The sequence below is a fragment of the Rhyacophila brunnea genome, unplaced genomic scaffold (assembly GCF_057557595.1).
Source record: "Rhyacophila brunnea isolate RB1 unplaced genomic scaffold, BYU_Rbru_1.0 scaffold_4, whole genome shotgun sequence".
Lineage (NCBI taxonomy): Eukaryota > Metazoa > Arthropoda > Insecta > Trichoptera > Rhyacophilidae > Rhyacophila > Rhyacophila brunnea.
Window position 1 is genome coordinate 5,834,625 of NW_028233068.1, and position 16,377 is coordinate 5,851,001.

Here is a 16,377-nt window from a genome sequence, read left to right on the forward strand (position 1 = left end):
ACATACCTATTAAAAGATGCTGATCTCTTGTATCAGGATGGATCCATGATGCCGTACAGTGTATTCTCAATGGACATCCATTAAATACCTAATAAACAATAAGAAAAGTTAATACTGTGATCCACAATTTAAAAAGAAATGGTGAAGCAAAGCAAACAAGCATTGAATTTCAACAGAATTATTATACTACACAATCTTATTCAACTTGTTAGAACGACATAAAAATATTGAAAGAAATAACAAAAACTAGTTTTAAATGTTGGTTGATTTTGTTCATTTAAGAACTTTTACCACATTTATAATAAACCTAAAGGGGCCCGTAAACGAGCAATTTTTTATAGCAATTGTGTTGCCGTTTATATGTAGTTCCAGAAAACACGAAAATAGTAGGTCAACGTTGCTGAAATTTTTTATTGCCCATACTTTCTGGTAGCACGGTTGGTCGATATATCAGATATTGAACAAAATCGAAAATACGGCAATAATCCCTAACAAACCTATTTTCTTCTCCCCCTGCTCCATATTATGTACATCTCTCGATTTAGGACAATATATTCGAGATATATCATAGAATCATCATTTTTTTTGGCAATTGTATTGGCAATCTACAATTTTTGATAGTTTACGGGCCTGTTATGACTGGTTTCATCAGTACATACCACATTGTGACAATGTGGTAAGTCATAATTAGTGTTTCTTATGTATTTCTTGAGATACATGTATAAATAATTATGCCAGATGTAATAAAAGAGAAAGATTTTCATGTATTCAGGATACTAAATCAATATTGCAGTGTACATATTTTACAATTTAATTATTTACAGTTCTGACTGGGATCAATAGAGCGGTTAAAGAGTCACCTTGGAGAAGCAAGCTCCCATGTGGACTTTGGGTGTGGGGGGTAAGCCATTGGTATTGGGCCTTGGAGGAGTGAGCGCCCGCGGCCGATGATGACCTCTTTCTCTCTCCCTGTCTCGGTGCGACCTCCTGGGTGGCACGGGCGGTGCCCCGCTCAAACCCCCTCCCACCACATCCGGAGTGCCGCTCACGCCTGCAAACGAAGCGATGTAACATGCATTAAACATAATAATGAGGAAGGTCTCGAGAAGAGAGCTCATAATCAGCTGAAAAGGTTCAGGAAATCAGGAAAGTTCTCACCATTTCCGCCAGTCTTGGCCTTGTCCCTTTGGCTATCGGACAGGCTCCTCTGCCTCTGTGCGCTGCCATCTAGCCTCTCCCGACCACGCCCGTGGGGGGCGTCCGCCGGATCTGAGCTCCTCGTCCCTGGGAGACCACCTTCTGTCAGATTGAAGATCTCATCCACGGATGAAGAGGTCTTCCTCCTGCCCTCGGCGCCAACCTCTCCGACTGGCCGGCAGACACAAAACTGTGCCAAGTCGATCCCGCCAGGCCGGAGAACTGAGGCGGGGCCGGGTGGCCGACCCCGAGCGTGGTCGAAGGCAGAGTCTGAGCTGTGGCGACCGTGACCCCTAGCAACGCGGCGAGCTGCGTCCTCGCGCCCATCAGGTAGGCCGATAACAGAGTACGCGTTCCTCATTCCGCTGTCAAGCTCGCCGTCCATATTCAGAGAGAGATCTATCCGTTTGCACAGCTCATCCTCAAAAGAGTCGGGAAGGGCACGGCGACCCGACTCACTCTTCGCGGGGACGGCGTCCGCCAGTCCGAGGCCATCGGCTATTTGCAGAGCCCGAAAGTTAGAGGCGGATATTTTCTGCTTCCTGCACCGCTCGCAGAACACAATACCGGAGGAGGCGTCATCGACACGGGCACACGTAGGAGGGTCGCGGCACCCATCACACGCACACCGGTCGTCTGTGACAGAGCGCTGGAGATCACTGAGACCCCCCGTGTGGCTCTGCCGAGGTCGCCGGGCCTCGCCCTCTTCGGGGTGGCAGCACCCGCAGGTGCAAGCGGCCTCCGCCTCGGTAGGTAGGCGGGGGGCTGCGGGAGTGTCGACGATCACGTCACTCCCCGGCTGATCGGCGAACATTATGTCAGCCGTCCGCGAGAGAGGGCGCTCCCCACCGGCGAGGAGGCCCCTCGAGACGTCCCGGCTCACGGGGGGCGCCCCCTCTGGTCCGGACCTCGGCCGACGGATGCCTCGGCACCTCTCCGCGGGGTCCCGCTCAGGGGAGGAGTGAAGATAGTCCCTCTTCAATCTAATACACTGAGACAGATGCCTGTCGTAGAGGTCGTCGGCGGCGCGCACGTCTCCTTTTTGGCAGACGGAAGCGCCATCATTTGCAAGGGGCAGGGTGGCTCTGGAAGTAAAAAAAATTGCTTTGAAGATATTTTGCAAAGGCACTGAAGAGTGTTGAAGAAAATCAAAACAAAAAGAAATGATAAAACAGTATCAATGCGTTAGCGGTTATGATAAATAATATGTTAACACGATGACAGTGAAGCCTTTCGGCGAGGACGTTTTGAATGTTTATATTTGTACATATTATGCCGCAGGAGAATCGGCGTGTATCGAGAAGAGAAATGTTCATGTGGAATATTGAAATATTCGCATGCCAAAGTATAACATCGCTTATTTTTATCACTCATCGCTGGAGATAATATGTAATAGATGTACATAAAATTGTCATTTAATACTGTTTCTCGATTATATTTCTCAAATACACTAAAAGTGTCTAATAAATGTAACCGGCAGCCAACAAAGACCCAATTATTGTACTGCAGATACTGTGATGTGAAACAATTCCATTGCACAATGATGTAACGTTGCAAATTCAGAGAAGAAGTCTACAGCAGCGCAGAGATATTTCAATATGAAATAAATACAATGTATGTCTCTATTTATATATTATAAAAAGTAAATTAAATAAAAAGGTATAATAGTGGATCAATTTTGAATGAGTCGTTGTGATGATTTTGAATGATCGTTTCAATGAAGAAAAATAAAATACGTGCATTGAGTCATGAAATCATGCTTGATAATAAATAAATTAATGAATTAAAAAAATTCCAATTTACAGCACTCGTAAAATAAAATAAGGTAACATTTACTTTGTATGATTTTCAAAATTGTACAAACATATTTTGTCATGTGAAAGTGGACACTCCACATTGTTAGGATGATAGAGATTACTCAATATGACTTATAAACATGTTACTCCATTGCATGGTAGAAAACTAAATACATGGTCTGTCTTGTATTACAAGTGCTACTACAATCAAATATATCTTTCTGAACATAATTTGAAAATACTTCTGAGAAATATATAACCACTAGAAAATCTTTTTGAAAAAAAAAACGACACCCAGCAGGATCGAACCTGAGTCTCTTGGAAATCGCGCCCAAGTGCACTGACCACTATGCTATATTATAGCAGTAGCGAAGGGTTGAGGTAGACTGTTAAGATCCGACATAAATAGTGCACACTAACCTATTTTAGTCAAACTTATTTGTTTTCTTTGAACTAAGGCTAGTGTTAGATAGTTTTTAAATTTTAATCAAACCCTGGTTAGTCCAAGTAATAGTAGAAAATAGTCAAAAAATGATCGTTTATCATGAATTTATTATGAAGCATATTTTTCGTCAATTATGGCTTGGCTTAGGCAGGATTTAATGAATTTACAAAAAACTAACCATCACCATCTGTAATATGTATTCTTAATTCAATGAAAACAAATAAGTATGACTGAAGAAGTGTGCACTATTTTTGTCGGATCGCCCATAGCATTCCTAAACTATTATAGTTTGGTTTAGGCATGGTTTAATAGAATTTTAAAGACTAACCAGCACAATCTGCAAATTGTATTCTTAGTTCAATGAAAACAAATATGTATGACTGATGTTTATTAAATTAACTATTTATGTCAAATCTTAACAGCCTACCTCCACCCTTCGCCACTGCTATATTATAGGTATCTTATCTAACTGCGACGAATTTTAACTAATGGTTCTTACAATTCGTTGAATAAAATAAAAAGTTTTAAATATATCTGTGAAGAATATGCCAAAAACTTGGATGCTTTCATAGTGGATAATTTGATTGTGTATGTGTTAGCGGGTTAGCCTATTTACTCCCATGTTTAAGATATTGGAGCAGCAATGCTGCCAATCACAGTAATAACAATGTGTTTCCTGAATTATGCGAAATTTTTTGGTGAATATAAATAAATGTTACTCGTCAAATATTTGTTAATCACAGAAAGCCAAAAAAATATGTTAATTTAACAGTTTTATAAGTTTTCTCTTTTTATAACACACAGATTTTTTTTAAAGAATTCAGTTCAATCCCTCTTTGTGAATAAATAAACATAATTTATGTAGGTAATGTAATTAAAATAATCAACTTCAATAAGCACTAATAATAATAAGGTACCTACGCTTTACTAGATAGTTATATTACAAGTAATAATCAATTATGTCTATCATCAGAATGCATCTAGTCTACTTACTTACTTACGCGCATGTCATCAAATGCTTTTTTGAATACTAAATGAATATTTTATTTTACTAATTAATAACAATACTATTAGGAATATAAATATTTATGTGTAATGGTATATAATTAATGAAATAACTTATATACTACCAATTATGGAAAGATAAAACTGTAAGGACTGTAAATCATTAATATTCAATAAAAGCAAAAAAAAAAAAAAACGGGAAGGGTTAAACATACTCAGTTGAATTTGGGGTATGATGACTTTGAGTCGATCAATATATGCATAAAAAATCCAATAGTATGTGTCCATCTTTGGTATTAGCACGATCCTAGGAGGCATTATAAAGCGTTTTTAAATATAAAGGTAAAACTGTAAAAGCGTCTAGTCTACAGGTTGGCCGCGTCAATTCAAATGTGAAAATCATGCGCTACGACAACGACAACATGCACACCAACCAAGCATGCAACAAATTTACAAAAAATAACAGTCAATTACCTTAGCATTAACTCTTCGTCTATATATTGCAACAGACTCCTATAACAAAATACAAAACCACAGATGACATGTTTTTCATCAGCCAATCAATTGAATAAATTTATTTTTCGAAAACAAACCAGACAAGTAATAACTAGGTAGAGAAATGACACAGAAGCCGTACAAACACAACAGAAATATTCATCTTATCTACAGAGATATGTATTATTGGCAAAGACAACCACGCAAAGGATTGATAAAATTTACAGAAAAATCAATTCAGTTCACGAAATAATCATAGGTGGCTTTCAAATATAACATTTTTACTTTAGTTGGATAATTAAATGTTGTGAAATGAAATGGAATAGAAGAGACAAACAATATTAATAACAACAAAAAGTTCAATAAAAAGAAAGGGAAAATATTTAATAAAGAAATAATAATTTCTAGCCAATTGGAAACTGTTGACTCTAGAATATTCTATTATAACATAGATTGGTTTTAAATATATCAAACTGACACATATTAGGGATCGTAATACCTACAATATTTTTAAATGTATATTGTTTAACTTAGTTTAAAATTATATATGACTACTAATTCTTGATCACATCGTATTTTAATATTCGAAAACATACAACTCGGTACATATATGATTATTTGTCTGCTACCGAAGAGACGATAAATCCTTTAAAATCGATATGTAAATAAAAAATGAACAATATGTATTATAATTATTTCAAAGATGATAAAATGGTTCTGTCAAAATAAATTGATCGATATTCAAAATGTACGCTTCCGCCTTGCGAATAATACATATTCTAATTGTTGCGGCTCAGGCAAACACAATTCTAAAATGCTTTACGACATTCATCAAAACCTAAGTGGCTTCTAATGATGCATTATCTATGAATGGTGTGTGTATTCAAATAATCTGACTAAAATAATGCTAAAACCTGACCAATGGAAATCTTTAATATTCGGTTGCTATCCACAGCTAACAGATTCTTCGTTGGCAGGTGAAAACAAAAAATAACTAATAATAGCACAAGTAGTAACTAAGCTACAACATGAAAAAGCATAAAACATGTAAAAATCATAGTGATTCTCTACGCTACCCTCAAATCATTCATTATAATAAAATGCCATTTATGGAGAATAAAATGGGAGACTAATTCTGAATTTAGAAGTACAGTACTCTCTCAGTAATCCGTCACCCCAAAAACCAGACAAGTGTCCAATTAGTGAAAGTGGCGGATTATAGTGCATATATACAAAATATGGTAAAAATTAAAACAGTTGGGTACTTGTAAAAATATTTTTTTTGAGAAATTTGTACTAGAAAAGAAATTTGTACTAGAAAATTATGGTTTTCTTTATAATCAAAATCAAGTATTTAGTAAACTATACTAAGTTTATTAACTAAATATTAAACAGTAAATCACTTGACACAACCAGTAATTGTTCAGTGACGCAGATATTCTCGAATGGCTTAGGATTCCTGGCATTCCCTATGACCAAAAGCTTCAGTTTGCATTGGAGCACGGCATAATTGTGATGCGGTCCTTGGGCACTTTCCTCCCTGGTACATTACTTTCTTCGCGATGAATGTACGTTTTACCAAGGAGAAGTTTCAAAAATAATCCTGTCTCATCTCCGTTGTATACTTGTACGCGGCGGACTACAGAATTTGACAATCGAATACCGGCGAATTATAGAGCTTGATTTTGTGCTTTCAACTAGTAAAAATAACGGCGGATTATAGTAGTTGTCGGATAATCGAGCGGCGGATTACTGAGTGTACTGTACATATCATATAACATCAATGATTGTGTAAATTCACCATACTTATTGTGTATCCACTTGGATAGTGTTCAGATGATTAAAATAGTTGTATAGGTATCAATTTGGTGAATGTCTTATACAAGCTTTTGTAGAGACCAAATATATTACATGGGTGACGGAATGTTTACTATTATGAGTGTATCATAAAAATTCATATTATGAATATGAATAACAAAGGCATGGAAATAAAATTTTAGGCTCAAAAAATATTTTATAAATATGCAATTTCAAGTTCACATTGGTAATCAAAATATTAATTTAGTAATAAATTAGTGATATTGGATTCATATTTTAGTAAAAGACAACATGTTAAAATTACCAAAATCAAAAGGGAAAACACCAATAATGAAAACAAACGTTTTTTCAAATACCTATAGTAACTAAGAAAACTTATTTCATGCAGAAGGGATTCTAATTAAAACAACTTAATTTTCATTAAAATATTATGCTCTAACATAATTATTATAATTTTTTTTTTTAACCATATCCGATCCTAAAAGTGCGGCCACACCGAAAACAAGTCGCGCGACAACTCGTTAAATTTTACGATAAGCATGATAATTATCGTAAAATTTCTTAAGCAATTATGATAATTATCGTAAAATTTAACGAGTTGTCGCGCGACTTGTTGCCGGTGTGGACCAGGCATAAGAAGATCATATGGGCCTCCACAGAGTGGAGTTTTTACCAAAAATGGATGTCAGCTACTTGCTCAACCTATTAGGTCCATACTCTGACTCAAACACAAATTGAAAAACAATATGTATCCTTGCCAGACCCAGGATTCGAACCTGGGACCCACGACGCTATAGTCTGACACTTAAGCCGCGCGGCCATTGTGAGGTCATGTTATAATTTAGTCTTTAATAAATCATTTATAAAATGGTAAACTGGTATACAAATGATAATATATTAATTTATATTATCATTTCTAAAATGGAATTCTACCAAGGCTGACTTAATTAATAAATTAGTAAACTGGTATTGTTACATAAAAAGTATCTTATATATATGACAACATTCTGAAAAAATCTGCTACAGACACTACGCATTCGTCAAGAATGAGATGATATAGAAATATGAGATATGAATATTAGTTGGATGCATCTTCGCACCTACACCCACTATTATATAATGAAATTGAAAATAATATTATACTATAACAAAAGCTAAATAAAACTTGTTGGATAATTTTATAATTCGATTGATCAATAAAATTGTTCATAGGTTTTATGATAATATCTAATATATGTATGTGTAGGTATATAATTATATATATTTATATATAAATAAAATATAAAACATAACAGTTCATATACCTATTTATAGAAAAGCGCATTTTTATGTCGTAAATGTAGTAACTTAACTCGAGGGAACGGTGTTTTGTGACTTCATTTTTCCATGAGGAATTTGGCCGTCTATCTCAGGGATGGCGAACCTTTTTTTTGTACAAATGTGTCAAATTATATGCAAATAACTTTTTTAAAAAGAAGCTTCAGATGTATAAAATAGATAATCAAAAAAATATGATTTTACACAATTGTTATTTACTGAAAAAATAGGTATAATACTTTCTAAAATCTGATGTAAATTTATTTATTTGCAGTTTATATTTGGAGACTTCTAATCCTACACATGCTTCAGTCGAATTATTCAATTATCACTGAGGCAATGTCCTATATTATAGCACCTGTACAAGTGCATGGATTTACTTGAACCAATAGAGTGTATTTTAAACTATCGCGATAATAACCGTTTACACGTAAAAGTGCTGACTATCTCGTCAATCTCATTCTTCAAGAGTAAGCGAGACGCGATGTTGTCATTTTATGGTACTATTTCACAGGTTATGAAAATCGGGTAACCTCAAAATGAGTCGTGCAGTGCGTGGCGTGGTTCGTGTTTATACCGCCAGGTTCACCACTATCGTTCTACTGCACAGGCGCAGATATTGCATAGTCAAATTCTCGCGTGAAAATTCAGTAGCTTCTGAACTTTTTTGATACATGCATGCAATCTTGTAATTTGCACAATATGGGCATTTTTTTGTTATGGCCGCGATACTACGTACTGTCAGCAGTAAATCCATATACGAGTAAACGGAGTATTACTCACATAAATAGTTATTCGCCCTATTGTTGACCATAAGATGGTCAAAATAGAAATTGCCGATATTTTCATTGAATTAAATGTTATATGGCGAGGGTATTTTAATAAAAAATATTATTAAATTATCACAAAAGCTGTTTGGTCTCACGTACAATAAGCCAGCGCTGCCAGATGAAGGTAGATTAAAAAATTCAATATCTCGATTTCAGAAAAGTCCATATTCAATTTATAAAAAAAAACTTTCGCATACATGATTCTAACTTGGCGCACATATCACGCAAAAATGATTGACTTGCCACTTAGTGACACATGTGTCCCATGGGTTCACCATTCCTGATCTATTTATTCATTCGTAGACTGGGCGCCAGCATAAAGGCACCGAAAAACTGTATCATAATCCATGATTTAAACAGTACCTACCCATCAATATTGAATCAGGCTGTATAGACAGACATTCAAAGAGATAGTAAACCAGCCTTTCCACCTAATGACTCATGATGATATTTTGTTATATTTCATAATTAAAAATAAAGCATAGCTGAATTCAGTTATTTTGAACATTGAGTCATTTGAACAACAATTCAATGGTAAGCATAAGCAAAGACTATCAGTAAAAACCTATCAAACGACAACAGGCATTGTAATCCAATCTCGAAAGATTTTATTATATTTAGTAAACTTAAAGAATCTATAGATTAGTCAAGCAAAATGATTACGTTTGGATATTTTAGTAATGGTTGCAATGAATTCTTCTCTTTCTAACATTTGAAGTCAAACTGACATACTATGGAAATAGTACATTCAAGTTAGTGATAATAAAATATACACACGACATGCTCGAGTACCACACAGACAGGACTGTCACAGACAATATAGAATAATTGAAATTGATTAGTGTTGAAATCATTCCTTTGTTTATGGTAATAGACTAATCGGACAGCAGATGAGATTTTTGGGTCATTCCATTTTCTCTTTAGCGGACAAACCTTAAACTCATTTTCATTATTTGCTCGCCGGTAATGGCGCACTCCCTTACGCGGTGTTTCACTCTACAACGACAGAAAACAACAGGTTGAAGAGGGATACAAATAACCGGGTATAAAAAGTGCAAGGGACAGGGGCATGAAAAAACTAACATGGGAAGACATCAACCAATCAATGCTTTCAGGCTATAAGGTCATCATTATAAATTCCATCACAGTCATGCTCACATATGTATCATTAAAAAATGTGTGGAGTACTTACTATATATTGTTTAATTTAAATTAATGTATTTATACTAAGAATTGGTAGTTAACGCCATTAGTGATTACAGACCTGCTCATACTAGAGGTGTCTAAACTTAAAATCCTAGGTATATTGCCATAGTATATATAGAACTGCCCAGTAGCGAAGGGTGGAGGTAGGCAGTTGAGATCCAACATAAATAGTGCAAGCATAAACTTTATCTACGCTATTTGTTTTCATTGAACTAAGACTACAATATGTAGATAGTGTCTGTTAGTTTTTAAAATTGAATTAAACCCTGCCTAATCCAAGCCATAGTAGATAATAGTCAAAAAATATTAATTTTAGTTTGGTATAGGCTTCATGAATTTTAAAAAACAAAGCAACACCATCTGTAACATGTATTCTTAATTCAACGAAAACAATTATAAGTATGACTGAAAACGTGTACTCTATTTTTGTTGGATCGCCCATAGCATACCTAAACTATTATAGTTAGGTTTAGGCAGGGTTTAATTGAATTTTATAAACTAACCAGCATAATCTGCAAATTGTATTCTTAGTTCAATGAAAACAAATAAGTATGACTGACAAAGTTTAGTGTGCACTATTTACATCGAATCTTAACAGCCTACCTCCACTTTTTGCCACTGGAACTATCATACAAGAGAAAGTGACTAACTGCAAACTGACAAAAACGTGATATACGCCTATTAATAATGACATGAGACTATAATGGTTGGCTGGATAAAATGTCCAGTTGGTTGCAAGTTCTTGTTCCAAATCCTTGTTTCGATGTTAAAGCCTTGATTTTTCAAATTATGCCGATTCAAAAATGTCAGAATGACTTAATGGATGAATGCACCTATTTTTAATTATAACTGAGTAACATACGCTCACTTCTTATCAATGATTCAAGAGAGGTATAAGAGAAAGTGATCAAACACAAAATTGTAAATATTTATGAGATATTTTTAATTAACAAAATATAGTAAGAAATAGTATACAAATAATTACTTATACCTAACACAAGCAACAATAAACTGTAAAATAGGCATATGGTAAATTTTAGATTCACAAGTGCAAAATAGTGCGGAATTTTGAAATAATACATCAGTTGCATATTGTCTAATGTTTGTCACGTCTTCCTTTTGTATGGCAACATACATATTTATGCATAAATGTGTGTAGTTCGGAATGATGAATCTAGATTTATCAGCACAAAGCTTCCACTTAATAGCATGACCGATGATAGTGTATGTATGCCAGTGCTTTAATAACTCTAGTTATTGGGATATATATATATTTATTATATCAGAGGCGTGCGAGCGGTGACTTTTTGTTGTCGGGATGCCATTGAAAAAATATATTATATTATATACCCAGTTTTTTACAACTATAATAACCATTAAGAGGAATTAGTAAAAAAATAATATTATTGCACAGTACTTTATCAAATATTTCTGGGCATGCTCCGCATTTATAGCATCTATGGACTCCACACCACTGATATATATTGTATATTATATAGATTTAGATATAAAGGGTTATCCAAGTTCTGGTACAAATTTGTAATTTTACACGCAATAAAGCCAGTGTTTCACAAGTTATATGTCATGTGGCCCCATCCTGTTGAAACCACATATTTTTCAAATCGAAATCTTCAAATTCCGGCCTTAATCATCATTTTCCTACAGTGGACGCCATTGACCGTAACGGTCGCTTTTCATAATTTTCAAAGAAGTACTTGATGAGGCCTCCAGAAATATCAAAAAGTACACAAACTATTTGACATGTAACAAATGACAGGACTGTACAATTCGTACCACGAGTTGGATAACCCTGTATATATAATGTGTATTAAAACACTGTGTTCTTTTCACAATCATAGGGATAATAGATCACAAGATCAGATTTATGCAGATACAGTAAAACCCCGATTCTACATTTTTGAAGGGAATGAAAAAAAATATATATATATAAAAGGAAAACGTAAGTTGTGAGACATTGAAAATTTTAAATAGATTAATTTATTTTTTTATTAAAAATCATACAAATTGGTTTGGAGCATATTATGTCAATGTGTTCTTACACCCCTTTTTGAGAATGTCCATTTTCTTGAAAAGGGACAAGATTTTTCTTCACTGAGATATTATTGGAACAACAAAGTTAAACAATTACAGTCCTACAAACTTATCTGAAGAACGGTCAAAAATGGAACTACGAACTACCATATAGACGCCATATTGGAAACGTTATTCGAATATCAGATTCTGTCCAGTTTCGAGTCTTGATTGGGTAGTTTCGACTGTGGCTCCCACATCAATTCTTCAAATAAGTTTGTAGGATTGTACAGTGTGAATGACGTAACCTTGGTTTCGGGCACTGCAATCATGACATATATAAATGGCATGCGAGTCTGGAATTTATGTGAAATAAAAATGTAAACCAAGAATTAAATGTACTAATTTGTACTAAAATAAAACGGGACTGCAGTAACCATACGTTAATAGTGAATTCTGGCCACGTAAAATCGAGGATTTACTGTAGAAAACTATTATTTTTTTAACAGTATTAATGAAAAATACACATTGAAAGTTGCTATAGTAATAATACTGAGTAGAAATTTAAAATGATCGATCCCCAACCTACAGCATTGACTATAGAAATTAAGTATAACACTATAAACAAAAGAAACCTCACAACATGAAGATGTAATACAAGAGCTAATGAAAAAATTAACTGGCAATTCTAATAGTAAACAATGGTGCGATATAACGATGTCATGTGCCCTAAACATCTACTTCATATAAGACTCACTAAAAGAGAAAATTAATATGAACTAATACGAATTGCTTTGTCTATTAAGTGTAAATGTGAGATACATAATAATTAATATTATGTTTACCTACAAACAATGTGGACGTAAGCAATAAAATATCGAGAAAAATACATCAATGTGATAAAATTTGTTGACCAGACGGAAAATAGAAAACTTAAAATGGTAATTTATAAAAAAAATTAAGACAAAAGTAAACTCAAGTAAGGTTGCAAAATAGAAATGATTTCCTCAATGATGGTTAATATGATATTGAATTCGTTAAATTCAAATAATATAGTATTTAATCTTCAATTCTCATGAGATTTTCTAGACAATTTATCATTATAGTAAAAATACAAATATATAGGGTACATAAAGCCGCATTTAGACCAAGCGAGTGAATGTTTGTTCTTCCCCCACTCCAGTGAAATTCTCTTGATTTAAACATTATTTGTTGAGCGAGCATATGAATTTCGCTGGAGTGGGGGAAGAACAAACATTCGGTCGTTTGGTCTAAATACGGTTTAAGGTAGTAGAGCGGTTAAAACCTCCAATATGACAAATTTATAATTTTACAGCAGATAAAAGCAGGTAGATGTTATTTATATTTTTGTAAGTCTGTGAATAATTTGATTTGATCTAAATAACAGATAGTAATTTGCTTATCATCTTGTGTGATTTAGCTAAGTAAATTGATCGTATTAAGGTCTCCTTAAAATCAACTATTATATAGAACATAGAGTGTTCTTTTCTTTATTTTCTACCATTTATCTAGCCAAAAGGCCATGAGACCCAATGACAGTAGTGTATTGAATTTATTAATAGAATAGAAACAAACACAAAAACCCAGAGAAAATCACATAAATATGTATTGTGACCTCACCGAGATAGAACTCGGAGTCCCTGAAGCCAAAGCTTTATGCACCGCACAACAAGGTCCGCTGGGTATACCATTAACTATACGGTATTATATAAATCAACAGGATTAATAAAAAAAAACTATTGACACATTTGTCACATCGGAAATTTAAACAGCTTGACAAACTAAATAGATCGTTCCAGGTTATTTCAAGACCTTTCAATTAAGTCATCATATGATTCGGATTAAAACCTCAGTCAGCTTGATTTTGTATATTACTAGACTATAGTGAAAGTAGACTAACTTTTCGCTGGGCAGCGTGTCGTTTTGCAGGGGCGTGGCGGCGTGGGCGGAGGGCGACGGGGCAGGGGAGACGGCGTCGTGCATCTGGCAGCCGGCCTTCACATCGCTCAGAAGGTCCAGCATATCCCAGGCCGCGGCCGCACCCGTCCGCTGACTCGCCCCTCCCTCTTGACTGCGCCGTGAGCAACAGCTGTCGGCGGCTGCAAAAGCAAGAACGATGAACCATATCGCCGCAATATAATGCCACAACTATAACTTGAAATGCAGCAGAGTTTCAAAGAGCTTTCAATTCGTATTATGACCTACTGCGAAGAAGAAAACAATGAAATTGACTGACTCGGCCAATAAATAAAGATAATGAAACAGGTGCTGCAATGACACATATAAATCATTTGATATTTATGTTACCAAGTCAATAAAGGAATTAAACTCATTGAAAAAAAAAATATTAGTCTGTCATCAAACTTTATTAATTCATGAAATTGATATACTTGTACTATATATTGGTGGCGTTCATTAAAATGCAAATCAAACGAACCTGCTCTTTTCATAGTGTCAGAATCTTGGCCGTTGTGGAGAACTCTCCTGTTAGCAAAATGGTTGGTAGTTCCGTTCAGCTCATCTAAGTCGTCATCGGCATCGAGATCAACGACGGGCGAATCGTCAAACACGCCCGACGATCTGCCGCCGGAGAGCGCGGGGCGGCCATCGTCGGGCAGCAGGCTCCGAGGTCGAGCCCTCTTGGCGGCCACGCCCCCAGAGTTCTGCGACAGGTCGACGCCTGACGATTCATTCTGCCGCCGGCTATTCACTGTGTGTTTCGAAGCTATACGATGCGGCACGTTCGGAATAGCCTGCAAAATTCACTCCATTCAATTTCACCAAATACAATTCGATAGCCTTATTTCTTGTTATATCGAATCGATAGGACATCCGAAAATAAATAAATAAAAGCAGCAACGGTTACATAAAAAACCTCACCCCATCTTCGTCCAGGTCGGCATAATTGTAAAGACTAGAAGGATTTGAGAATTTCTGAAGCAGTTCTATCGCCAACCGCTTTGACATGTCCGTTTGAAAGAAGGCATGCTGGAAGAGATCATAAAAACAAGTCATAAATAAATCAAATGACCTCACATAATGTAAATACAAATCACCAAAAGTTTACGAGGCATGTTCTCGCGAGTGCATAATGCAGCGCTCGAAATGGAAAATTTTACGAGCCGGAGCGCTCGATAATTTTACGAAAATAACAACTATATTATACTATACTACATTAATTGTAAATGTGATTTATAAAAATAAGTGTTATTTTTTTATAATATGAAATATCTAGCTCAGACGGTCAAATTAATATTTCCACGAGACGGAGCGATAATTTTGTGGATTTTATGAACCGGAACGGTGCTCCAGTGCGTTCCGGTCCATTTCGAGCCCTGGCGTAATGTGTGTAAAGTGTTTCAATTATTTTTTTTATATTTTTTCTATTTCTCAATTATTTCAATTTAGAGCAAACACGTCTTATGGCTTTGAATAAACCATAACAGAGAAAAAAGATCTATTCAATAGCGTTACTGTTTTATTTCTGGTAGGCAAGCAGTGCTGCCTGAACATGCATTATACAAGCTATATCCAAAGATGTATTATCAACTGACCTGTAATAATTTATCAGCTGTGGGCCGCTTCTTGGGATTTTTAGTGAGTGCAGTCTTAATGAAGTTGTGAAAAGTGGGCGACCATTTATCTCGGGCCTTGAGCGACGGCGGTTTGAAGCCTGATTTGGACATCAGGAACAGCGCTCTCATCGGGTGCAGGTCAAACATGGGCGGCTGGAGCTCCGCCAATTCTGTTTATACAAAACAATATACATAGGAGCAGAAGCCAAATGCAAAGATGTCGATGTTATGTTAAACTAGCTATTTATGAAGCTGTTTACAGATATGTTGTCATTAACTAAATTAAAATCCCTATGTTTTATTAAACATATTTAAATTGCCAAAGAATGGTAAAAATATGAAAACTTGACAATATAAATTGAATAAAGAAAGTACAGAGGATTAAATGAATAGAACTGACATGTAATTAAAAAATGATTTGGGAGCAGGCTTCACATTACCAAATAGTTACCCATTTATTCGTGAATCACTTCTGCTTTGTGTGAAAAGATATAAACATTATATTTGCAACATTGGAGTACATAATTATATCCCATAGTATATAAAATATTATTATTTTCAAAGCAACCATAAATAATTTTAATTTTTTAGCTTGATTTGCCCTATAAAGACAAAGAAATATTAATATTTTTTCATTGTTC

General features: G+C 35.1%; 1 protein-coding gene across 2 annotated transcripts in view; it reads right to left on the minus strand.

Moving 5' to 3' along the window:
* Positions 1-16,377, minus strand: part of hppy (MAP4K3-like protein hppy) — a 37,113-nt gene that overhangs the window by 8,687 nt on the left and 12,049 nt on the right. Inside the window, exons 6-13 of one of the 2 annotated variants that reach the window (XM_085954350.1) lie at positions 15,716-15,906; positions 15,042-15,149; positions 14,599-14,914; positions 14,062-14,260; positions 4,918-4,956; positions 1,159-2,282; positions 861-1,051; positions 7-88 (exon numbers count right to left, since the gene is read on the minus strand). In XM_085954350.1, the coding sequence (XP_085810476.1) occupies positions 7-88; positions 861-1,051; positions 1,159-2,282; positions 4,918-4,956; positions 14,062-14,260; positions 14,599-14,914; positions 15,042-15,149; positions 15,716-15,906 (2,250 nt within the window). The remainder of the gene's footprint in view (positions 1-6; positions 89-860; positions 1,052-1,158; positions 2,283-4,917; positions 4,957-14,061; positions 14,261-14,598; positions 14,915-15,041; positions 15,150-15,715; positions 15,907-16,377) is intronic. The other variant, XM_085954351.1, reaches the window with a different exon arrangement.